The sequence below is a fragment of the Meles meles genome, chromosome 9 (assembly GCF_922984935.1).
Source record: "Meles meles chromosome 9, mMelMel3.1 paternal haplotype, whole genome shotgun sequence".
NCBI classification, from domain to species: domain Eukaryota; kingdom Metazoa; phylum Chordata; class Mammalia; order Carnivora; family Mustelidae; genus Meles; species Meles meles.
Genome location: NC_060074.1, coordinates 108,857,250 through 108,882,491, shown reverse-complemented (window position 1 = coordinate 108,882,491; position 25,242 = coordinate 108,857,250). Strand labels below are relative to the sequence as shown.

At 41.6% G+C, this 25,242-nt stretch overlaps 1 protein-coding gene across 1 annotated transcript in view; it reads right to left on the bottom strand.

Annotated features, from left to right (window-relative positions):
* Positions 1-24,651, bottom strand: part of CNTNAP5 (contactin associated protein family member 5) — an 848,385-nt gene extending 823,734 nt beyond the window's left edge. Inside the window, exon 1 of the mRNA XM_046019554.1 lies at positions 24,428-24,651. Within this exon, the coding sequence (XP_045875510.1) occupies positions 24,428-24,509 (82 nt within the window). The 5' untranslated portion in view covers positions 24,510-24,651. The remainder of the gene's footprint in view (positions 1-24,427) is intronic.
* Between the last annotated feature and the right edge of the window lie 591 nt (positions 24,652-25,242).

Below are 25,242 nucleotides of genomic sequence, written 5' to 3'. Positions count from 1 at the left end.
TCTATCAGGGGTGGTCTTTGCATCAGGTTTTTATAGAGAAACAATTTTCGAACTATGTCTTTGTGTCTAATGGGACACTTGGTGTTTATCTACAAGGACTGTGTATGTGTGCATGTTCGTTTTGAGAAGAGAGAAGAGATGGAAAGAAAGCTAGGTTTTGTCATTGTTAAGGCCTCAGACGCTTGTAGATGCACACACAGGTTTTAATGTCAGTGGGAGACGCTTTGTCACATGCCATTATAGCTGCTCCTATCCCACCTCAGCTGTCTATAATGTTAGATTAACTGAAAAACTGTGCACACTTCTCTTTCAGGTTTTGAACAGGGACATTTAACATGCCACAGTCCAGGAGAACGTTCTGCATGCTTAAGATTAAATGCTGTTGATTTTCTCCTGTTGACTATTTCATTCAGAAATCACACACTCTGAAGGGAAGGGTGGCTCTGAGCTGGTTCCTCCTATAAATTTTATTTCAGTACTTGCCAGTGCCCGAGCAGAGTGTGCCAAGTGTAACCAAAGCTGCAGACATTTTAAGAGATTGATATTTCAGAGAAATTGAAATTCATTCAAAAGTAGTCTTCATCAAAGTCCGGAGCTATGCCTTGAAATCTGAGAGGAACCCGGGGCTCAAAACCATTCAATATTCTCACCAGTATGTCAAGATCCCACATCAGGAGAAAGAGCAGCACACAGAGGCAGGGACAGCTTCGGAGTTTATCAGGACAGGCCCAGGCATCTCCCCAAGCACATATTTATTACTATGAACCCCAACCTACCTTCCTTGCTAAGATCTTAATAATACAACCTAATTATTTATTCTTGATAATCACCGTTGTTTTGTTTTTTTTTAAAGATTTTATTTATTTATTAGAGAGAGAGAGAGAGAGCAAGCACAGGTAGGCAGAGAGGCAGGCAGAGGCAGATGGCGAAGCAGGCTCCCTGCCGAGCAAGGAGCCCGATGTGGGACTCGATCCTAGGACGCTGGGATCATGACCTGAGCTGAAGGCAGCCGCTTAACCAACTGAGCCACCCAGGCGTCTCATCACCGTTGTTTTTAATAATATCTCTCAAAGCAAGGCAATACAGCCTAGTGGTTAAGCCCATAGACTTTAAGCCAAGAACATCCCTTACTGGGTGAGCACCTCTTGGATACTAAGCACCAAACTTAAAGTATAATGCAAAAGGCAGTTCCTTTAACTCTTTCCTTAATCATAAGGGTATTTTATCATATTATCATTTATCATAAGGTTATTTTATCATATTATCATCATCTTCCAGATGAAGCTCAGGGAGACCCCAATCCAGAGACTATAACAGAGCCTATATTTAAACTCAGATTCAACTCATCCCTAAACATTGTTTTTTTTATTTTTTAATTTTTATTTTGTATACTTATGTTTTATCTAACAGAAAATATAGCAGGCCTGACAATTTTATTCTGGTTTGAAAAATACAGGTCTGTACCTTAAAGGGTGAAAGGTATACACCAAACTTGCACCAGGTTGCAAACAAACCCCAGAGTCATTCTCTGAACATTAGTTAAGGTTTACACAGTTACTGCCACCACCAACTCTTGCCTCGTGAGATGTCAGTAAACCACGTTGTCTCGAATCATTGGCATTCTTTGCCTCCAAAGAGCAAGATGGGAGTTTCTCGGTAACAGTAAATATTCCACTACGTTCCCTCTGTGTCACGGCTGGACATTTAGAGGGATGAGAAGACAAAGCCAGAGACCTGTGGTGGCACCAGAGGAAGGCTTATTTACCTCATCATTTTTTAACTTGTCCCCATTAGAAAGTATGATGAATCAACAGTACATACAAATATCCTCACACATAATTTAAGGAAGTTTGCACCTGTCTCCCAGATGTCCCTGGGCCCCCTGTGCTCTGACCCAGCTAACAAACCCCTAAATAGAAATTAGAAGCAGACAGGAGTTACAACGACAACTCTCGGTACCTTACAAAGAACTGGTAAAAGTCTTTACTGAGTACTTACTAGATGCAGAGAAAAAGGAAAGAGACATTATGAAATGACATATGAGCACTGTGTCTGGCAGGAATATGTTCAATAAACATGAGGGGGTCAGGAAAGGAATTCTCATTTTACTGATGGGAAAACAGTGCTTAGGAGGTTTTTCCCAAGGTGATGTCGAGCTGGGTTTTGACCCCAGGTCTGTGTGATCTTAAAGCGTGCCTTCACCCCCTCCTGCTGCCAGTTTAATGGGAGCTGACGACCACTACTACAAAGGTGAGAAAGAAGTGGCTCTCGCTTCAAGGAACAATCTAGTGGGTGGGAAGATAAGGGACGTGCATGACAGGAAATCTAGTAATACAGGCAGAAAAACGCCTAAGGGACTCAGAAACAGAGAGGTATGAAGGCTTCGGCATAGGCTTGGGAACGGCTGTGACTGAAATCGGTGTAGGCATCGTACACAGGTGTGCATGCACTCACTACAGGCAGGGCCAGGGAGCAGTATGAAAGCAATGAGAGCTCTAGAAACAGAGCCCTAAGGGCCTCTCCAATCCTGACCTCTACATGCTGAAGGGGCGCAGAACATGCTACCCCAAAATATATCCATTTGGCCTAAGGATTATCTTGAGCTGGTTGCTTTTAAGAAATAGCAGACACAAGAGAAGCTCTGGAAACCCTCAGTAGCATTTACCCTCTTGAAAGAGACAGTCCAATTTATAAGGGAAAATCTCCATTTGTAAGGGTATCTCCCTCTCTGTTCCAGGAAGAGGAAGGGGACTACAACTCTGGGAACACTTATCAATGAAGATGGCAAAGACTTAAATCGCCACAGCCACCTTACCCTTGTTTATTGTGCTTTTCCCTGGTGACCCTCCATTATCGGCCTCTCCCATCCCAGCACCTATCTTTTGTCTTCAGCTGAAGAAAATATCTAAGGTGAAGGCTTGGGCCATTTTAGGGAGTTACTCAGCTTTCCCGCTATCTCCCACATATATATGAGGTTATGTGATTAAACGTCTGGGGTCTTTTGCTCATGTTAATTTGTCTTTTATTATGGGGGTGTTGGGGTTAGCCAAAAACCTAGCAATGTAGAAGAAATAATATTTTCTCTTCCTTACAGCATCACATGGCAAGAGCTGGCCCTTTATCACTACTGCACGCTGACCCCTCACAATAGGCACCTGACAGATAGACACCAAGTACATGGGAAGACAGGGCTGCAATGGGAGACCAGCTGGTTTGTGGAAGACCTCACATTTCTGAGTGAGGAGCCTCCATCTTATACCTTTCATAGTGGAGTCACTGACTACACTTGAATGCATAAGAGACCCAGGAATTCCATGGTGATAGGCTTAATAAGGTCCAGCTGAGATACAGCCTTTCTGCTTGGCCATGTTCAGGCACCAGAAGTAGGAACCAGTATTCCCTCCAGGGCTGAATTCCCACATAACGATATGTAAGAAGCAGGTTCTATGAAGGAATATCACACTGGAAAAGGCATGGACTGTCAGACAGACCTAGGTCAAAGCCAAGCTCTGTGTGAGGCAGTGATAAACCCTGGATAAACTTCTTCGCCGTTAATGATGGTCGCTCATGATTAGCTTCATTTTTTCATTAAATGAGGATCATAATGCCAACCTCAGACACAAAGATTTTGGTCCTGGTGCCAGACTGCCTGAGCTAACATTTCCACTTTCCAGCTGTGTGACCTCAGGGAAGTGATATAACCTCTCTGTGCCTGTTTCCTTATCTGTAAACTCAGGTTAGACATATCCTTAGCATGCAGGGTTATTACAAAGATCCTGTATTACGGAGATATAAAGACAGGATTGTTTTGGTCCATAATGTCACATAAATGTTAGGCCTTCCTCTTATACTGCTGTCACATAATAACACTCAATTTTTAGGCCATGGTAGATACTGGGGAAGGATGATTTGAACAAGTGGCTCTCCCACGCTTAGTCATAAGGATTTTTGAGGTTTCAGTATCAAAGAAATCTCTTACACTGGAGATTTTAAAGGCCATTCCAGCACTAACCTAACAAAAATGTGTGCCCAAGGCGACAGCCCAACCTCACCTTTATTTCCTGGTTTCTGAGTCTCAAGGCACGGGATTACTCAGGGGTTGTCAAGACACTCCTGAGGAGCCTTCTCCTATTATGAAAACCTTTCTTCATTTCTGTCTCTAGAAAGTTCCTTTAGCATTAATGACCCAATTGTCTTCTTTTCTTGTATGATATGTACCTCTCCCTGTAACTTGACCTGGTAGGAGTGTGATTAGTTAATTGCCGTGGGCACCTGATATTTGAAGGAAAAAAAAAATGGATACCTCAGCCATCTTTCTTTCCAAGCAATGGAAAATGATTAAGGTTCAGTGATTTCTCTGTGGGGGGCAGCTGTTTTCAGGTGGATATTCAGAGACTTGCAAATGCTAGACATTAAGCTGTTCTTTTCTGTCTTTTTCTCTTTTATGAAGGGATAATGGGAGGGGTTGGAAAAGACAAAGGGACAGGTTCTGAATAAGTTCTTTTTAAAATCTCCTTTCTTTGTAATAAAAATGTTCATCTGTATAAATTCCACTTATTTGCCACATATGTGCATATTTGGCCACTGGCAAAACTGCGAAATCTCAAAGTTTCCCTTTCTTGTCTTTGCCTTTTAGATTCTGTCTGGTTTTTTCCCTTTGAGTGACTTCTCATACAGATTCCTCCTCCCCCAGCCAGTCCCCACAGGGTTCACACCCATCTTGTCAGAAGCTGGGAAAGAACATGCCACTCACACACACTCCGAAAAATTTCACAATCACTGGCATCCCGAATAAGACCTTCCCCTCCTCCCCTCTCCAAGGACTTGCAGGGTAATGAGTCTCTCAAAATCTTTCTCTCTTCATCTTTTCTGGGTCATGGACGTGTTTTGGAAATCAGGTGAAATACAGCCTTTATCCAAGAAAAATGCACAGATGCATATACAAACACAGCAATTCCTGCACAATTGCAGGGGATTCACCAACCCTTTTAAATGCACAATGGAAATCCTGAAGAATGTTAATGCAAAGTCCCTGTTGGACTTTGTGTGAGGAGGTTGGGTTGGGTGAGGAGCTGGGCAGAAATACGGGCTTTCCGTCACTATCACTCGTTCCACTTTCTTTCCCAGCACATAAAGCCGGTAGTGGAGATATATTTAAAAATTGGTTTTAGGGGCACCTGGGTGGCTCAGTGGGTTAAAGCCTCTGCCTTCGGCTCAAGTCGTGATCCCAGGATCCTGGGATCAAGCCCCGCATCCAGCTCTCTGCTCAGCGGGGACCCTGCTTCCTCCTCTCTCTCTGTCTGCCTCTCTGCCTACTGTGATCTCTGTCTGTCAAATAAATAAATAAAAAATCTTTAAAAAAGATTAGAGGGGCACCTGGGTAGCTCAGTTGGTTAAGCTTCTGCCTCTGGCTCAGGTCATGATTCGAAGGTCCAGGGATTGAGCCAGAGTTGGGGTCCCTGTTTACTAAGGGCCACTCCCCTCTTCCCACTCATGCTCTCTCCCTCTCTCTCTCAAATAAATACATAAAATATTTTAATTAAAAAAGAAAATAAATTGGTATTAGAATAAAAAGTGAGTATTAATATTATCATTACTCACGCAGTGCCTTATTTCAGAGGGTGAGGGGAAATCAGACACACACAACTGTAGTATCATTCTTTTGTAACAGAATGCAAACACCATCTAGGAACTCTGTCCTGTAAGGGAAAATAACTCTTCCCCTAAAGGGGAAAAGTGTTTCAAGAAAGACATTTTCCACTGGAGACCAAGCTGAAAGGCTTAATGTTGGCCTGGAGAAAAGGACTCAGGGAAATTCTACCAAGTTTTTTTCCTGAGGAGTCCAGAAGTCAGAAAAGGGTGAAATGATAAACCTTGACTAGAGACACATTTTGAAGCCAGAGACATGTTTGATATCTGAGTTTTCATTTGAAAAGTCCGTGATATTTTATATCCTACTCCAGAACATATCTGTTATTTTCTTTGATATTAAAATAATGTGCTTTTCTTAACCTTTGCATGAGTTGGTTCTCAAGAACCAAACTGCTGTGTGTGTGTATCAGCATGTGTATTTCTTCATTAATTGCTTTCTTCTGTGATGCCAATATTGCTAAAGCTATAGTTGAGAAGCTTGTGTTCAGAGATGAGGCCACCCTGAATGATATGTGTTCCCAAACATGCTGTGATTATTGCACAGCATCCATCAACATCATGACAGTAGAGGAGGTAGGAAAAACCACAGCACTTTATGAAAAACTTAAGCAACTGTAAAATTATGGGGGACGGGGTGTACAGCCTAGTAGCCAATACAAACACCATCTCCATAAACATGAGCTTGAAAGAGAAGACTCCTAGGCTGCTGGGACTCTGCCTTCCACTGTCAAAGTGGAAGTTGAATGTGTTTCTTCACTAAAAACGAAAATCAGGTCCTAGTTTGGAACTTTCCCCCCCAAAATTTGGGGGGAAATGAATGTGATTTCCTCCAGTCAGGATATATTGATAAACTGTTAGGACCTCAGTTCCTACCAAGGATCTAAAATTCTCTTCTCAGTGGAAAGAATATAGTGGTTTGGAATCACAGGTCAACTGCTTAATGGTTAGTGGTAGACTACTCAGCCCTCTCTAAACTGTAAGTTTCTTAGCAAACATTAACCACATAAGGTTGTGGGGCCAATTAGTGGTAATGCATGTTAATGACAAGGCCAGGCATAGAGTGAGCAGTCAATCATGGTAGCTACTAATACTATAAACAGAGATGACATAAAGATGTGATATATATCGTATAGGCTTGAAGGGTTTAAAGAAAGCAACAATAATGAAGTCCAGAGAAGAGAGGCTGAGAGCTGAGAATTGGACCATGGAGATCTCTGAAGATAGAAGTTAAGATGAGATTTTCTAATTTACTCAAGTCAGGAGAAGCCAGCCAGAAAACTTATTCAAGATATCCTTGAACAAAGTGAAGAGAACCATTTATATCAATGGAGGGCTAACTAAGTGACAGCAATGAGAGGGAGAAAGAAAAGACACTGATGGCCTTCAGACAACACAGCTATTCGATGCTTGCTAGCTTGATTCACTTTCAACTGCAAGCCTTATGTTGTGGTCAAATCTTTCCGAATCCACTCTGCAATCCAATTTTCCTAATGGCTGTCACACTGTGGCTCTTGACGATCAGTAAGACAAATCTGGAGGAATGACTGCGTTCTATACTGGACTTTATATTTTCCCCCCAGACATTATATTTTAAATGCAGCATTTTCAAAGCAGAATATCTACAAAATAAGGAAACATGATGGGGTGACGTGCAAGGAGGGGAAACCATACATTAGGAAAAGAAGAGATAAGAAGACACATGGTGTTGCTCTCTTTATGGATTTGCAGAAAAATCATGATGAAGAGGAAGGGCACTTGGTTTGAGATGCCCCAGAGAGCAGAGCTAAGTAACAGCAGTGGTTTGTGGTGCACGAAGACAGGATGGAAGAAAGGATGCCCTATTAACTGTATTTGGGGGGAGGAAAAGAAGTTGTCCTATGAAAGAAGTATGATGTATCTGCCAATTCTCTGGAATGCCTTTAGAAAATATGGAGATCCACATAGGTTATAAAGGTTATGGCTGGATTATATAACTTCAAAGGTCTCTTTGTCAATTCTGTATTTTCTGATTTTTATACCCTGCCTTTTTCAAAAAGCAGACATCCAGTAGAGGCCAAAGCCAATCATCCCATTTGTATTGAGAAGAAAAATTAAATACTGCATCTCTGCTTTAATTGCTTTAAAAATTGAATATTTGATTGGGGCAGATAAGCAATCAAAGCCAGGATCCTTATCTAACCAATCTCTGAATTACTAGATGAAGTAGAAAATTTCATCTGCATAGATTGGTTCATGGCCTTTTCTGAGTGTCAGGAAGCACCTCCATAGACCATTTTCGCACTTTTTGTTTGTTCCCAGAACTCCTCAAATATTTATGTATGCTAGAAGGGAGTGCTATAAAAAGAAAAAGTAAGACAAAAAAATAGAAAATGCTTTGTTATGAAACAGAGTTTCACTACTGTATGACAGCACCATGGTACTCTAAGGTGGCATGGCCAGATGACTTTCAAGATAAGAGTTAAACTGAACCACAGGATAGTTAGAAAAATGGTATGGAATTTATCTTCCCATTCCCAGTCCAGGATACATCTCTTTCACCTCTATTCACATTGTGCCTAGATCTCCCCCTATCAGCCTGTGTCTAAAGCCTACCAGGACAGTATAGCCAGACCATTATTTCTCCAAAAACAATAACTAAGTAAATAAACAAATAAAAATTGAAATTATAATAAATATCAATATATCAGAAATATGCATGTGCAGCTTCTCCAAAGACACTACTTATCTCATTTGTTATTTACAATAGCAGACAGGCTATTGCAAATAACATTATCCTTATTGGGCGAAAATGTGGAAGGATAAGCACAAAGTCACACACCTAGTAAGTGGTAAAATCATGACTAGGATATTTCTTATTCTATTCTAAGGATTTTACTAAGAGTGAGATGTTAGAAGAAAGACTTGGTGTGTGTGTGTGTGTGTGTGTGTGTGTGTGTCTTTTCAATTAACACATGATATTCCGTAAATAACTCACAAATCTAAACAGTTTCTCAGACTTCGGCTATCATGATATTTTGGGCTAGATACTTATCTGCTTATCTGTTGTGGGATGTACGCCTTTGCTGCATGGCTGCATGGTTGTTAGCATCCCTGGCTCCTCTATCCATGAGATCCAGTAGCAAGACTCCAGATGTGGCAACTGAAAACACCTCCAGACATTGACAGATGTATCCAGGGGCAAAATCACTTCCAGTTGAGAACTGCCGATCTCATGCTATCAGGTTGATTTTGTTTTTTTTAAAGAGAAGCACAAACTAAACTAATTGACATTGAGCACAAACATATATAGGCGTGTGTGCACACGCACATGTAAACAATGGCAAAGGAACCTCCCAGTGCATTTGGCTTCTTCTAGGAATTAAATCTTCCCAGCACAAAAAAAGTAAGGTGCCATCTTGACTTTGGTTTCTAATCTGGAATGAGAATTGGAAGGTGTGTAAAACGAGAATGTCATTGGACACCAAATGAGATATTTTTATTTCTCCATATACAAAATGATATCATTTCCCCAATGAAGCCACAAAACACTTAACTATAGGAACCCAATAAGCCAAATTGAATTTTCCAATAAAACTGACATTTATACAGAAAACATAGAAATCTTTACCCCAAACAATGTATCAACAAGGCTGAAAACATCAATAGAGTTATACATTCTCCCCTTAAATTGATTTTGTTTCACTTGGTCCAATGTTTCTTGGATTAACTTTACTAATGAATTTTCACAGTAGTTTATTCCCTTGACTACTAAGCCATGATCTGTTTAATTATGATATTCTTTCCTAAGTCCAGATCTTTTATCAAACCATTAGCGGCTGGAAAAGATTCGCTGACATGACAGCTAAACTAATCCATCTTGTTTATAAAGGACAAAATCAGGAATGTGATGTGGGTGCCTATTTGTAGAGAAAAGCATATCTACATCCCATGCATGTATGACAGCACATAGCACCTGTCACAATTACACTTTCATTTAAGTGTCTTATCCGTTCTTATTAAGTCAGAACATTATCCAGAGTGTGTGTGTGTGTGTGTGTGTGTGTATTAGGTAACTCAATACCCAAAATTGATAAAACAGTGATGAGGAGAACAGGAAATATTTCTATTGTAGACTCACAATTTTAGAAAGAATATTAACCTGGTTTGATATACTGAAAACGTACCAAAACATGTGGTACTAACTTTTGTTAATAAGGAAGCAAGCATTACACACACACACACACACACACACACACACACACACACAGGCTTCAAAACACATGATGTTCCATAAGGTTATTTCAAGACAAAAACTCGATACCGCAAAACCAAAAGAACTACATTGTGATTTTATGTCTCTTCCTGTATTCTTCATTTAATTAGATCATTGTTAAAGGAGCTTTGTGTTTCTCAGGTAATAGTATCTTGGCCTCAGTAAATCCCAAGGCCAAGGTTCTCGTTAATCCCATGTATACTTATCCATACGCTCAAGTATCACTATCTCCCGAAAATGTTACTGAAATGTCAAGCTGAATATATGTGAAGATCTGCATTCTGTCCATCAGGTAATAGAACCTGTGAAAGAACTATAAAAAACATATAAAAATATATATAAAATATATTTTAAAAATATAAAATATATTAAAAATATATATTAAAAAAATATATTAAAAATATAATAAAAATATATATATAATATATATAAAATATATTAAAAATATAAAATATATATATAAAAAATATATAAAATAATATATATATATATTAAAATATATATATATAAAATATATAAAAAATATATATATATTAAAAATATATAAATATATATATAAATAAAATATATTAAAAATATAAAAAAATATATATATAAAAATATAAAAATATATATAAAACTATAAAAAAACAACCCCAGTAAATTGGAATGCGAAGGATGCTCACTTGCATGTTGCCCTGACACAGAGCAGCCACAGTGGAACATGTCTGCAGGCCTCCCCCCAGCATTTATCCACCTTCTTTGCAAAACATACTCTATTTCAGAAAATAAATAGATATTAATTTCTATCCAAACGTCCGTTTCAATTCATTATCTACAGAAGTAAATATTCATAAAGGTGACACCCAAGTCAATATTGACCTTGGGGGGATAATAAATTTTGACATTTGCCAGAATAAGCAGTTTGCATAGAGTGTATACACATGTAAAACTCTCCCTGGTGTATGAACCATGAAGGGAAACTCAAATATGTAATACATATGTGTATGCATATATATTATCCTAAATTATTTATTATATTAAATTCTGTTAAGAATGCAGGGCAAGAGCATTTGGAGTTCACTAGAGGTTTTATTTTCCTATATAAGTACAGTGTAGATCTATATACAATGGGATTTTCTAATTCATGGAACTGTAAGCAAACACACAAGCATGTGATTACAATTATGAGTCTAACCAGAATCAGGAAACAAGGCTGAATCCAGACATTTAATTTGTGTACATTTACCACTTGTAGCCACATTAATTAACATTAGAGAGCGCACTGAGAGGGCCTCACTGGTGGAGAACGAAGGTCTATTTTTCTCACAAAAGTTGAGAGGCAGTGTAATGAGATTATGCCTCCATCCGCACATGGTGAACTGAGGGCCAGCATTCAGAGGTTTGCCTCTACTCCCGTCCCTCATCAGGCTTGCTGTCTTCACTTGGGTTTCATGTAAAGTGTCTGTGCTTTAATTCAACCTAGCAAGTAGTTATTTTGCTTTTTTCTGTATGGCTAACATGAAATCTCTTCTTTTGAGAAGGTCCCCAAGGGATTTCTGGGATGGAGGTGGATAATTCAAGGGCCTTCATAAGATAATATACATATATATTTTTAATAAGAAGAGCTACTGAGTATTCACAAAAGAGATCAAAATGAAGAGACATGTCCTGGAGAAGCTACTCCTCCAATCTGTAAATGCCAGTAAGATTCTCTTGTCCTAAGACTTCTATAAAATAGCATCGGGACAAAAATAGATTTTCAAGGGGTTAAAAATGGGTGCCAGGGTAGAGATAATATTTAAAATATTTCATAATCTCACCAGCTGGACACTGTTGCAAGTAAATGCAAGTGCTGAGCACCCAGGGCGGACTTGCTGCTGGTACACCAGCCAAAGGCCAGCCACCATGGAGGGCACTGTGCCCCCACTCCTCAAAATTCCCCTATGCCTAATCACATCTGCATACAATTACAAACTTAGAGATTCCTGCAAGTAAGCTGGAGGCTTCACTTCTATGAAGAATCAGAAAGAGAAGAGCAGACTGAGCAGGACCTCACCCCGTCTCCCCCAAACAGCAATCTTTGTCATTTCTTTTGCATCCAGAAAGCCTACGTAAGAGTTCATTTTGGAAGACAAAAATTCCTGCTTCTGAACTAAGTTTGAGTACAAAAGGCCTTATTCTTTCCCAGAGCTAGAACACAGCATCTCTGCATTGCCTCTGCGTGAGTGACTTCGGAATTCTCCATTTCCTTTCCTGACTGCCACTGCCAGAGGAAGAGAGGCAAGACTGCAAGGGTGCGGACCACCGGACGAGCTACTCAGCCTCTCTAAACCCAAGCATGAAGGTCCACTGAGCCAAGAAAACAGATGAAAAAGAAGACAAAGGAAACACACAAAGACATACCGCACAGCCAAGCCAAGCAGTAGCCAGATTGAAGGGACACGTGCAGGAGAGCTGGAGAATAAAGCAAACCATTGCCTGGCCTGGTTTTCCACACAGCCTGTGATAAAAGGAAGTTCACTCATGGGCTGGTCTTCTTCTATCAAGCAGACACTATAAGGACAGCAGGGCAGATGCTCATCATCACACCTAGTCTGTGGCAAAGAATAATGGTACAGTGTATACACCAGTTAAACCCACCTTCCCATCTACACCCACTGGATGCGAGGAGGTTTGGGGCTGTGTTTGGTCTTTGTGGCAGTTTGAACTCTGTAGCCCAAAGATGCGGAACAGATCTGAAGACCATCCAGTCCTTGCCTCATTCGAACCATTGACCTACGTCAACCCTAACAAATAGAGTTTTTTTACTATCACGAAAGTAAGGAAGGAAGGAAGGAAGGGAGGGAGGGAGGGAGGGAGGGAGGGAGGAAGGGAGGGAAGAAGGAAAGAAAGAAAGAAAGAAGGAAATAAAGAAAAAAGAAAGAAAGAAAGAACCTAACAAATTCTAGGCGCAGCACAGTATGATACAGATAAAAAAAACACTGCAGTTATGAGGAAGATCCCACAGGAACAGACACACTGATCATGGACTCCACAATGCCATTAGTGGTAGGCTTGGAGCCTGGCCACAGAGAGCTGATGGCACAAGCTTTAATGAGTAAGACAATCAACTTTTCAACTTTTACAAATGGCTAGATGTACAGGAGCTGTTTGCCACAGGGATTTCTAGATGTAGGGGAAAAGATGGCCTGAAAATTAGGAAAAGACTGGCAGATTGGGAGGAATCCGTAGGTGTACCCTGACTAGGGTTTCCCACCCTGCATCAGAGAGAAGGCTTGCTCTGCAAGGCTGAACATCAACTTGAGTTTAAGGAAGGCTCAGCCTTGGGTTTGGGTTCAAGGAAACAGCAAGCAGAGCAAAAGCAGTACAGATTTTTCAGTCAGGGAAACATGGACCATGATCCCAGTGTGACCACCTCCTAGCTATTTGATCTTGTGTAAATAACCTGACCATTCAAGCCAGCACACCCTCAGTCTATAATGGAGAAGACAATGGCTGTGGTTAGGAATAGGAGGAGACCTCATAAGGCATCCCCCTGGCACCTAGTGGAGGTTTGGAAACCATGCCAATGAAGAAACACATTACTTCACCTTATCTCTAATCTTCAGGGTTCCAACATTCCAATCTACTGGAATCATTTCTTTTGATTGTGTCAAAAGGTTCCTGATTGTTGTAGAATGAGAGGCATTAATCTCTCTTTTAATATCCTGGTGAGCTCAGCCTGTCTCCAATCAGAAAGACTCTGCCCCTGTTGACCCCAATCCTGTAACCTGGCAGAGCTTATTCACTCAAAGGTAAACGTCACGCATGTGGCAGAACATTGCCCAGTGACCGCAATGGGGTGCAGCCCAGACCTGCAGGGGGCCAGGCAGACGGCTTGCCCACAGCCCCTACAAACAGCTCCTTTTCCATTCACTTCATAGGCTTGTGGGTTTCTTTTCTTCCTGTGAATTGTTAAGTCCTTCTCACCTCCCATTATTGATTGACATAATGTGCAGCTCACAGACCTGTCACAGCCGACAGCAAAGGAAGCTGCTGCTCCAAGGAGAGACAAGGGAGCTGTTCTCCTTCACGCAGGAACCCTGGGAGGCATATGCAGGGAGAAAGAGCTGAAAAGCTCAGACCTGAGCCTCTGGGTGTATGCAGCCCTCTGCCATGGGTTAAGTGAATCAACTCTGCCCATCAATTTTTAATTGGAGATCTTGAGAAGCTATTTTGTATCATAATATAAACATGGCTATAATGCAGAGCAGAATGCAAATGTGTCTGAGGCTTAAGACAAAAATTCAAGAAATTACATGCTTCAGTGGCTACTTGAGGGGGAACTGAGAATCTCCTGGGTTTTCCTGCACTATTTATTTATTTATTTATTTATTTATTGTGGTGAGTGGCACTTCAAAGCAAAAGTTTGAAAAGTGTTGGCATCAGCCATAACACATAAAGAGGAGTCATTTAGTACTTGTTGATTGAGACAGGCTGAGTGGAGGAAGAGAGGCAGCGATAGAGATGGAACTGAGATAGGAAGAGGAAAGGAGTAGAAGAAGGGAGGGATGGGGACAAGGGGAAAGAAAAGGAAGGAGCCTCAGGAAGCAGGGGAGTTGGGGCAAAGGGGAAGAAACACTGAAGACAAGGAAGCAGAGAGAAAAGATCTGGGAATAGGAAAGGCTGCTTACAAAATTGATCAAGAGGGGCTGGGTGGCTCAGTGGGTTAAGCCTCTGCCTTCCGCTCAGGTCCTGATCCCAGGGTCCTGGGACTGAGCCCCGCATCGGGCTCTCTGCTCAGCAGGGAGCCTGCTTCCTCTCTCTGTCTGCCTGCTGCTCGGCCTATTTGTGATCTCTCTGTCAAACAAATAAAATCTTAAAAAAAAAAAAAAAAGGAAATTGATCAAGAACAGAGCAGAGGGGCTGAAGTACCACAGTACTATCTTGTTGTGAAGAGATACTATTATCTTTTGTGGTTGTTTCTGGGGCTTTGTGGACAGCAATCCTAATAGTCCATCAGCGAACAATCAATAAACAAAAGGCTTTAGGGGGCACCTGGGTGGCTCAGTGGGTTAAGCCACTGCCTTTGGCTCAGGTCATGATCTCAGGGTCCTGGGATCTAGGCCCGCATTGGGCTCTCTGCTCAGCAGGGAGCCTGCTTCCCTCCCTCCCTCTCTCTCTCTCTCTCTCTGCCTGCCTGTCTATCTACTTGTGATCTCTCTCTGTCAAATAAATAAATAAAATCTTAAAAAAAAAAAAAAGGCTTTAGGAATGCACACAGAAATGAATGCTCAGCAGGCATTTCATAAACATTTTTTGAATCAATGAATGAATGAATGATTCACTTGAAAATGGAAGAAGCACTTATAATACACCAATCATTGTACCAGCACCTGATTTTTAACTCAACAATAAGAGCATATCTATTATTTATTCACCCAATGCAGGCTTCAGCAGTGCGCGAGAAGAACAACTCCCAAACTCTTGCCTGAGCCTCCTGCTTCGGACACTGGGAACGCTTCACACATAATCCTGCCCCAGTTCACTGGCTTTTCTCAAGGTCTAATGAAGGACACTTCTCCCATCATGCTGACATTATCTGTGAGGGTCTGATCACTGTTCTGGAGATGTGCTCCTTATTTTTCTAGATAAATACCTGCTCCACTCTCTTAGAAGGTTCCCTTTGTGAGATTTTTAGCGAGCAAGTTCACTGGCCACAGCCCAGAAGCAGTGGTCATACCCTGACAAGAGTTCAGGAATCAAGTGAGGAATCCAGACAGGCGTGTTTTTGTCAGGTGGAGACAGATTCTGCCCACAGTCCTCTTGACGCTGGAGTTAAAAAGAGAACACGTTTCTATTTGCCTGGGCAATCACTCAGCTATCTGCTCACCCAGATGAAGGGAGAGCGAGCTCTTCAAACTTTGCTTGAGAATGGAAACGTTTTTGCCCTAATATGTATTATAACTGATGACCTACACCCTTCCACTCTCCTTCACTACCTCCCTGTTGCCCACCTGCTTGGAATATGGAGGGTCCTGCGTAAAATCAGGAAGTTGGCAACACTTGTCTTAGACACCTTGAACATCCCTGTTATTTGCCCTTCCCCCACTCAGAATATTCTCTTCGTCTCCTTCAGGTACCCAGCATTGTCTCTGCCACTAACTTTTTATTTGTTTTGTTTTCTGGAAAAGGTCTGTTCCTCTCAGTCAAGAATAATAGTTCAGATAGATATACATCCCTATATTTTCTCTCCCGGGGTGGGCGGGGGGGCTTTATGTCTTAAGGCTTATCTCCATGCACTGAAAGTCTTTCCCTCATATTTACAAATTCAGAGAACTGATGGAGTTGGCGGAAGAGTTGTTTGGGGACAGATGGGTCGGGGGTGTTAGAATCAAGTGGGCTTTCCCAAGTGTCCTGTGGGTGGCAGATCCCTGTCAGGCCTACCCTTAGAATAGGCCTTGATGGGAGGCTTCATCACATTTGGTGACTGTGCCCACGTAGTTTATAACAAGGAAACACTTGAATCCAACAGACTTTTTTTTTTTTCTCCCGTCCTCTGACATCTGAACCAATCATGAACACAGGGAAGAGCCAATGATAACACCAAAAATACATGGCCACATGATGGAGAGAGGAGTGGGAAAAGGAGGAAGAGAAAGCAAGAGGCAGGGAGAGAGTGATGGGGCAGAGGGTAGAGCAGGAGAGAACTGAACATGTATATTCAGCAAACAGTGGCCTAGACTAACACCTACAAGCATCTGTGTGTTAGGCGAATTTCTTTAAACTGCTATTTGCCTTGGACTGTCTTCAAAGGGATATTTCTGCTTCCAAAGGTGGATAGTTAAAAATAAAATACATCATGAGTGTGTTTTGGCATTTCCCTTTCGGTTTTTTTCTCCCCCCCCCATCTTCAACATTACTGTTGTCATCCTTTAAAACTCAATCAATTCAGCTGATCCAGTGAACAGATGGCATTAATCAACCCCCAAGAATATGCACAAAAGCAATTAGAAATGTAGAGACTTGGAGTTTATGCCAGCAAATCAATTACCAATGATAGCAAATCAACGTGGCACACACAGCTTCCCCTTGTTTCTCTTTCCAAAGAGCAACCACTGGTAGGAGGAATGATCCCTGGTTTACCCCCTGCCAGAAGGGGATCAAGAACAGAAACACTGAGGTTTAATTACACATTTCTTAATGACTAGTTCTCACTCTGCTGACAGAAATTGGTGTAATTTACAGACTAGAGGATGCATCAGAATGATGGATACAGACAGCATATGCTATATAGTGTCATGCAAATATGAAATATACTGCTCTGAGAATATGGTCGTTTGGTATTCCCAGAGAAGAACTTCATTTCAGAGAACAGAGCACCTTCTCTAGCATCTATTGCTCTCATTTGTCAAAAACAATGGGAGCAGCGATAGCATACATTTTAACCACAAATCTGGGCCTTCTGTGAGTTTACTAGTTTATATACCCCTGGTTTCAATGTACTTGGCCATTATTTTCTTTCTGGTTCTTTGTGACCTTTGCAGATTCTGAAACCTCCTTCTTCAGGCACTTATCACTTGAGTTATTGTGATAAGCTAAGCTCTCAATTAGTTTTCTTGCTGCTAGTGTTGGCCTGGGCCGGTCTACCCCTCACGTGGTGATTTTTTTTAAACAAATATCTGATTATGTATTATCTAATTACATATACAAAATCCTTCAGTGAAGCTTCATTGTTTGACAGTAAAAATAAGATCCCCCACACTTACCAATTTCCCTCCTTTCTTTTTTCTTTTTTCTTTTTTTTTTAAAGATTTGATTTATTTATTTGAGAGAGAGGGTGAAGGAGAGCGATAGAAAGCAAGAGAGAGCATGAGAGGGAGGAGGGTCAGAGGGAGAAGTAGACTCCCTGCTGAGCAGGAAGCCTGATGCAGGACTGGATCCTGGGACTCAAGGATCGCCACCTGAGCTGAAGGCAGTCTCCCAAACAAACAACTGAGCCACCCAGGCGCCCCCTCATTTCTTTTTCTAGCCCTCTGCCTATAAGCCACTCCCGCAAGTAGTCCCTACAACAGGTCTCACCCTTAAGCCTCCACACAAAAGCCTGTGAGAACGTCTCCCCATTTCTCCAGTGAATGAAGTCACCGTCTCACTTCCCTGCCTTGATGCCCCCGCCAGTGTGGGACGCTCATTTGGTGCCTCATGTTACACTTGGCGCTTATCTATGCCACAGCATCTATCACATTGATGTGATTAAAGATTTGTTTTTCTGGTTGCCCACGTTCAAAGCTCCTTGAGATCATGGACCGTCCGTCTTATTTATCTTTATTTCTCCTGTTTCTAGAAAAACTTGAGTTTAGGAAGGAGAGCCTTCAGTTGGGAGACACTTCTTCAGTAAGTTTTTCAAATGAGTAGCACACATGAAGCATTAACACTGAATCTTCCAACCACAGCTTAAAGAGAGGATATCAGAGGCTCAGGATAGTGTTATCGAGGTCATGTTGTCGGCTTGCAATAAAATACAGTCTTTCCAGTAATTTAGTACTAATGCCCTATTAAGCAGCATTTAAACTTTTCTTTTTTATACTGAACTCTGAGCCATGAAGAAAGATTTTTTTATAGCTATATGTTTGTGTACTTTCAGCTCTAGGGAAATGTTCATTAAAATTGCAAAAAGCAAGTTAATAAAATTAGATAAAACTTGGTTCTGAGGTCAGATCTTCTTAGCATTTCCAGAACAATAATAAGTAATACTTGCCAATTAAAAACAAAATAAACCAAATAAATTTAAGATTCTAGCAACAGGGCCATAGAAAGATTATTTTTGTTTACAAGTTAAACTTCTAAGTTAGAAACCATTCACTGCTTCTCTCATCCACTCATTCACCTAATGTTTTATGTATTGAATACAGACATTGAAATGAAATATAATCGGGGAGCTTTGCAACTACTCAGGGAAACAAGGATTGTAGGAAAGTGCTATGGAAGTATACTAAGTCATACATAGGGGCATTGGGCCCAGTGTGGGGAAAGCCTGGGTGTGTTCATGTGTGTGTGTGTGTGTGTGTTTGTGTGTGTGTGTGTGTGTATGTGTGTATGTATGTATGTAACTGGGAGAAAATGAGGGTGTGTAAAAACTGGAAAAGGGTAACGAGATCAAACAGATAGCACATACAAATAAATGCAAAGGAAATGCAGGATAGCATGGCTTGTTTGTAGAACGTAGAGTTCCCTAAATTGGAAATTAGGGGATAGGGCAGGAATGGTGGACATGCAATTTAGACCATTAGGCCGGGCCAGATTAGGAGAGCCCCATGCAGGGAGAAGGAGCTCATACCTACTATTTAATACATTTGATCTGATTATAGAGACTTAGAAGACATGATGCCAACAGAGGTAGGTTTCACGGTTGTGTGTGTGTGTGTGTGTGTGTGTGCGCGCACGCGCGTGTGTGTGGTGTCACAAGTCTTCATCAAGGCTATGCCCTTCCACTATCCAGTTTTTTATTAAAACTTGTAAAAGAAAATTAAAGCGTCTGGTGATTATCCAGATATGTGGCCTCTTATTTTTGACCATTGTGATATTAGGCATTTTGCATCAAATCTACATTCCAAATTTTGTGGGGGTTTTTGTTTTGTTTTGTTTTGGTTTGGTTTGTTTTGGTAAGGTATAACTCAGGTGTTAGCTCTGGTGGAAAATGCTACCTTCCTGCCTTTTGCTATGGATAGAGCTACAGAGACTAACCATAGGGATCACGAGGCAACTTGCCAGCTCACACACAGCCCCCAACTGAATGCATGGGAATTATTTCATATCTTGCAAACTCTGATCTTTGGAGTAGAGGTCCAGATCCTGTTTTTGTTTGTTTGTTTGTTTGTTTGTTTGTTTTCATAGGATCCTGGGAAAATTATTAACTTCTATTAACCTTAAATTTACTCATCTGTAGACTGAATGTAATAAAGTCTACCTCGCTGTAATGCCTTGCCAAATTATGTGCCCACGGCATATAAAGTGAGAGATACAATTATTAGGAGTTATTAGGAATTAAAACTCTATTATATTGTTATTCTAAATATAATTGCTTAACAATTTAGAGTATGACCATCCCAGAAGTCCAAATGGAATGACCAATAAGTAGGTAACATCAGTAGAGACACAAATGCGTTAGGACTAGATAGGACCTTAATCACCATTTGATCCAACTCCTTCAATTAATACACAACGATCATTAGGATAAGTCAGTGACTTCCACAAGGATACTTTCCGGAAAGTGTCAAGAGTTTTGATGAATGAAGACAGCTTCCCTTATGTATTAAAAATGCCACTGCTAGCTCCAAATGAGTACACTTAATCTTCAAAACAAAGGTCCAGTGAGTGAATGACTATTGTATTATGATCTTTGTGGTAACTAGACCATCTCCCCACCCTCCGAACGAGTGAGGATAATTAGCTTTGTATATATACAAGCCATATTTCAGCAGAGTTCTGGCATACAAACTGAAGGGCTTTGGATCACCAACTAAAGCTTTTAGGAACATTTCAAATGGTATCGTAATACTTCGTTTTGTAACAAATGAGCACTGAAAAGTAAAGAGATGCTTCAGGTAAGGAGTACTGGGTCCTTTTAAAGAAAGATGAAGAAACCGGGAAGAGCAGGGGGAAAAAAGAAAGAAAGAAAATTTCAATTTAGAGAATAGGGGCTGGAGTGATGTAATTCTAATGGAAGCTAATTCTCTCATAATTCTGTACCCTGGTATGGACATTGCTCTTCTAGTTTTTCATTTAAATGTTCCAATAGTGGAAATATGAACCTGGTTTGGAGATGTGGGCTATGAGGGATTGAAGAGAAAGAGAGTTCACATGGATCGTCAAAGATAAGCCTATTCAACCATGGGAAAATCTTTAGGACTCTCTTCCAAATGAGCATTATAGTGCTTCCTTCACTTCTGCTGACTATAATTGTCAGAAAAGTATACCGCAAACACTTCCCTGCTGAAAAAAGTCAGCCTGGTATTTGTTTATTTATAATATTACCTATTGATTGGGTTTGTGCATAAGCGTCAGATAACTCAAGGAATATTGCATTCTCTTTATTTAAAGATGTTTATGACTATGATTGACATCCTTGTATATTTTACATGAGGTTCTTTCTGTGATGAAAGGCATCATCATAGAATAAAGAGTTTCTGATTTCTATCTCAAGGCTGTTATCTCTGTGAACCTGGTATATAGCACCAAACAGTTAAGATGCTTGGAGATCAAAGTGACTTATTAGGTTAAAATTAAGGCAGTCATAATCACATAACATCTGAGTATTGGCAAAAATAAAGTGAAGAGTGACCCTTGTAAGTATCGTGCATTGCTCTTATCTTCTGAATGCAACTTCTTGCATTATCATAGTCTTTCCACATAATTAATATTTGAAGAATCTCCTTAGTAAAATACTGAGCTGCTGTTCTGTTTGGGAGAAGATACATATCTCAGTTGCTGTTTTATATCCAAGCCTGTGAGCATGGCAAAGTTGCATAAGCGGACAGACATTCAATGTGTTAGCTGTGGCATAACCAGGGCTAAAACCCATCAGCATTTCAAACTCCTAGTTTCACTTGAACCAGCCTATCCTCAAGTTACATTGTTTCTTCTTGTGTCAAAGGAGTTGATATCATATGTAAAATGGTTTTTCATTTAACAGTAGCCTATCATAGCTACATTCAAAATTAACTAATTCCCTCAGGGTAAACCCAAAGGAAATGTTGTAGCTACTTAATATCCTGAAAATCTGGAATGGGGGAATTTCCACAGTTTTTATTACTGGTTGGTAATTACGTTCTCTGCACAGATTCATAATACCCATTCTGTAGCTGGCCTTCTAACCTGACTTTATTTTAATTTTGTTTAATTAGAAACTTACAAAATCCATAATTGGGTAAAAATTCATTTCTCTCTTACAGACAAATGCCCAAGTTTTGGGCATTAAATTAAACACGCATACATATACATTCTATATATAACAGTAATAACAACACATTATTTGTAGAATAATACAAACCATTAAAAGTTGTTTTTATTTGAACAAAGGTCACAGGTATACTTAGATACCACGGAGCATCTTGTGTAAATAACTCATGTTTAGGGATACTTTCACAAATGACATAAAATGTTATCTCAAAAAATAAAAATCTCAAAAAAAAATTCTCCAAGTAATCTGTATACTTACACAAATTGACTATTTGAAAGGAGATTTATCTTCTTCAATATATGCATATGAACGTTAATGGATTGCAGATAAATAGTACGTCAAAGCCCTAAATTTAATGGATAAAGTGTGTGGACAATTGAAGTCGGGAAGAATTGTGGAATGCTAATGTTTTTCTCTTAGAGGTTCTGCATCACTGTTTCTGAAGACCACCAAGATAAACTGAGTTGAGAAGTAATTTTCTGCTGCCATGCTATTGAACTATTCATTTTGTTCAGCATAATAAAAAACATTCATCATTATTCTTTAAGAACACTGACTCCAAAATATTTAGCAAGTAGCATGCATTCAATTGAATTGTTGATTGGAAATAAGGAAATTAAACTGTCACTGATGAAATACTAAAGCTCATTACTACTAAGTTTCATTTGAAATGTTGAGAATTAGCTTTATTGCTGCATCAGTAATGATAAGCATGAGTCTTAAATCCACGCCATTTAGGTTTTATGAGCATTATTAAAACATATTAACCATAATTCAGTTAATTTACACAAACTGGCATTCTACAATTTATTTCCTTGCTCTTAAATAAAGGTGCTACATAAGGAAGCCCCAACCATATTCCTGTAGGGTATGTTCTATCTATTTTACCCTTATTCCTCGCCCCACCTTTGTGGATCTTCAAAATATTCACTATTTCCAGATAGGTAAATGTGCAAAAGGAAAACAGCTCTTTTGCAGCTACACCTTTGCATCATTAGGACAATACTGACCTCTAGTGTTTTAGGAAGTAGAGAGGCTAGCTCAGCACCATGTCTAACTTCCTCTAACTAAACCGCTTAGATGTTTTTCTAAAGCACCATGGGAACAATTTCACTTAAGAAGAAGAGGAGGAGGAGGAAAAGGAGGAGGAGGGGGAGGGGAAGTGAGGAGAGGCAAAGAGGAGGAAGAGAAAAGAAACATCAGATTCTAACCTTGTCCTACCTATTCTCTGAAATGATTTCTATACTAAGTCCCTCTGGCTCCTCCCTTTTAGAGAGGTTGACCTCACTCCTTTAGAATAGAAACTTTAATACACTCTTATAAGGCATTACCACTAACGATGGATTCTGAACCTCCAAAACTTCCAATCACAAAAACACTGGCTCTTCTTTGGACCATTTTCACTAAACAACATTTGTCTAATTGTCCCCCCCTTGAGGAGCAACTCTGGGTTGAGTATGAGCATCTCTTACACAAGGTCCTCTTGAACCTGAGTATGGGGAGTGACGTAGGGGGACTCACAAGTACTAAGTAGTCTTCCTAGCTTTCTCTGAAAGTGATGTTATGTTCCAGTACAGTTAAGCATTTCATAGGTTCCTGGGGGTTGGGAGGTGGCAGACAGAGGAGCAAGCCCAGAAACTCAAGGAACCTTGATAAAACATCTTTGGAAAAATCACAGATGGCTTAATTGCGTTCTTTCTCATTTAGGAGTTTCCAAGCTGGAAAAACTTCCCTTTCTCTGCCTAGAGAGGCAGCTGAGCAATTGAGCTTGAACCTCTGATGGCTCTAGCGATTTATTCAACTTTGACGAACTGGGTTCTTTAAATACACAGTGCAGGTGGCGGATCCCCAGGTGTCCAGCCTTCCTGCCTATTAAATTAAATGCCCTGCACTTGCTGAGGTTAGAGCTTGGACGGCAGAGTGTACACTTCGTGCATACTCATTATGTGTTCTTTGGCACAAAGATTTTGGGGGTGGAGTGTGCATCAAAGCTCTCCCTCCTGTAACAGGGGCAGCCATTGATCTTGTGGTTTGACTACATTGGGCCATGACTCTTAGGCCAAAACTCCCATCCTATTAAACTGATGCCTATTGGTTGCAAGATACCCCCACTGGAGCCTCCTGCCTACACGAAAGCTGAAAGCCATGTCTAGTGAGGTACTGGGTATATTGCAAATCCCAGGCAACCGCATTCAGAGATGAGCCACTGTCACCGAGTGCGGTGGCTGGGAGCATCTCTATCTCTGGAAGCTCAGCCTTCAGTGCATACAATCCGAACCCCGGGCCCTTCTCCGGAAAAGCTTTGGTGGAGACCAGGCAGGCGAAGAACGCGGACCTGGCGTGAGGCACCGGGAAGAGGAACCTTCCCTTCTCCCCCGAACTTTGCGATTCGGGAAGAAGGGCAGGAAATTCAGCGGGGCTGGCTCATCCGAGCTCTGCTAACTTTTGGGATGGTTTGAGTGCTAGAACCACACCAATCAGCATTTCCCCCCTTCTTCTCTGCTCAGGGCAGACAAAATTGAACATGCTTGGACAGTTGAGTGTCTCTCCCCAGCACTGGCTTTTCCCACCTCACCTACCCGCCCCCAGCTCCTGGTACTCACAATTTGTCGCTGTTAATCCTAAATGCCACAAGCCGGAGAACAGCAAAGTGAAAACGCTGGTCAGCCTTGGTACAGAATCCATTTCCCCCGAGTAAGCGGTCCCTCCCAATCGAATCCCAAATTCGCAGGCGCCAGCCGCGGCTTCTTCTTCAGCTCGCTCGCTCTCTCCCTCTCTCTCTCTCTCTCCCTCTCTTCCGCACCGCCTGACCCCCTCCCACCCCCCCTAGAAGAGGCACTCGCGGCTTCACTCCATCCCGTGTCCAGACGCTCCACCGAAAAGGTAGCGGGCTCTGCCTCTGAGCTGCGGCTGAAGCTACGGTCCCCGCAACTGCCGCTTGCTGTACTCGCCCTCCTCGCCCGCCTCTTCCTCCTCTCCCCCTCCTTAAAGGTGCAAATCCAAACCCCGCTGCAACACGAGGCGCCGAGCCGAGCAGACAGCCACTGCACCTCGGCCGCCGGCGCTGGGATCTGCACCCGGGCCGGCCGCTCCTTATAGGCGAGCTAGGCGCGCGGCACCGCCCCCGGCCAGGCCCGCCCCGCGCTCTCCTATAAGAGCGGCCTGGGCGGGTCCTCTGCGCGCTCCGGCGCCCTGGCTCCAGGCCCCGCGCCGCGGCGGTGCGCTCCGGCGGCGCGGGGGCTGGGGTCCCTCTCCCGCCCGCGCGCCTCGATCCCCTCCCTGCTCTACCCCTCCTCTGCCTCCCCACCCGCCCTCCATCGGGGGTGCAGCGAAGAGGCACTGACATTTCAACCAGGTTTTCCAAGAACATTGCTGTCCAAGGGATGCTGAAAGGAGTTGGAAGACAGAACGCATCAGC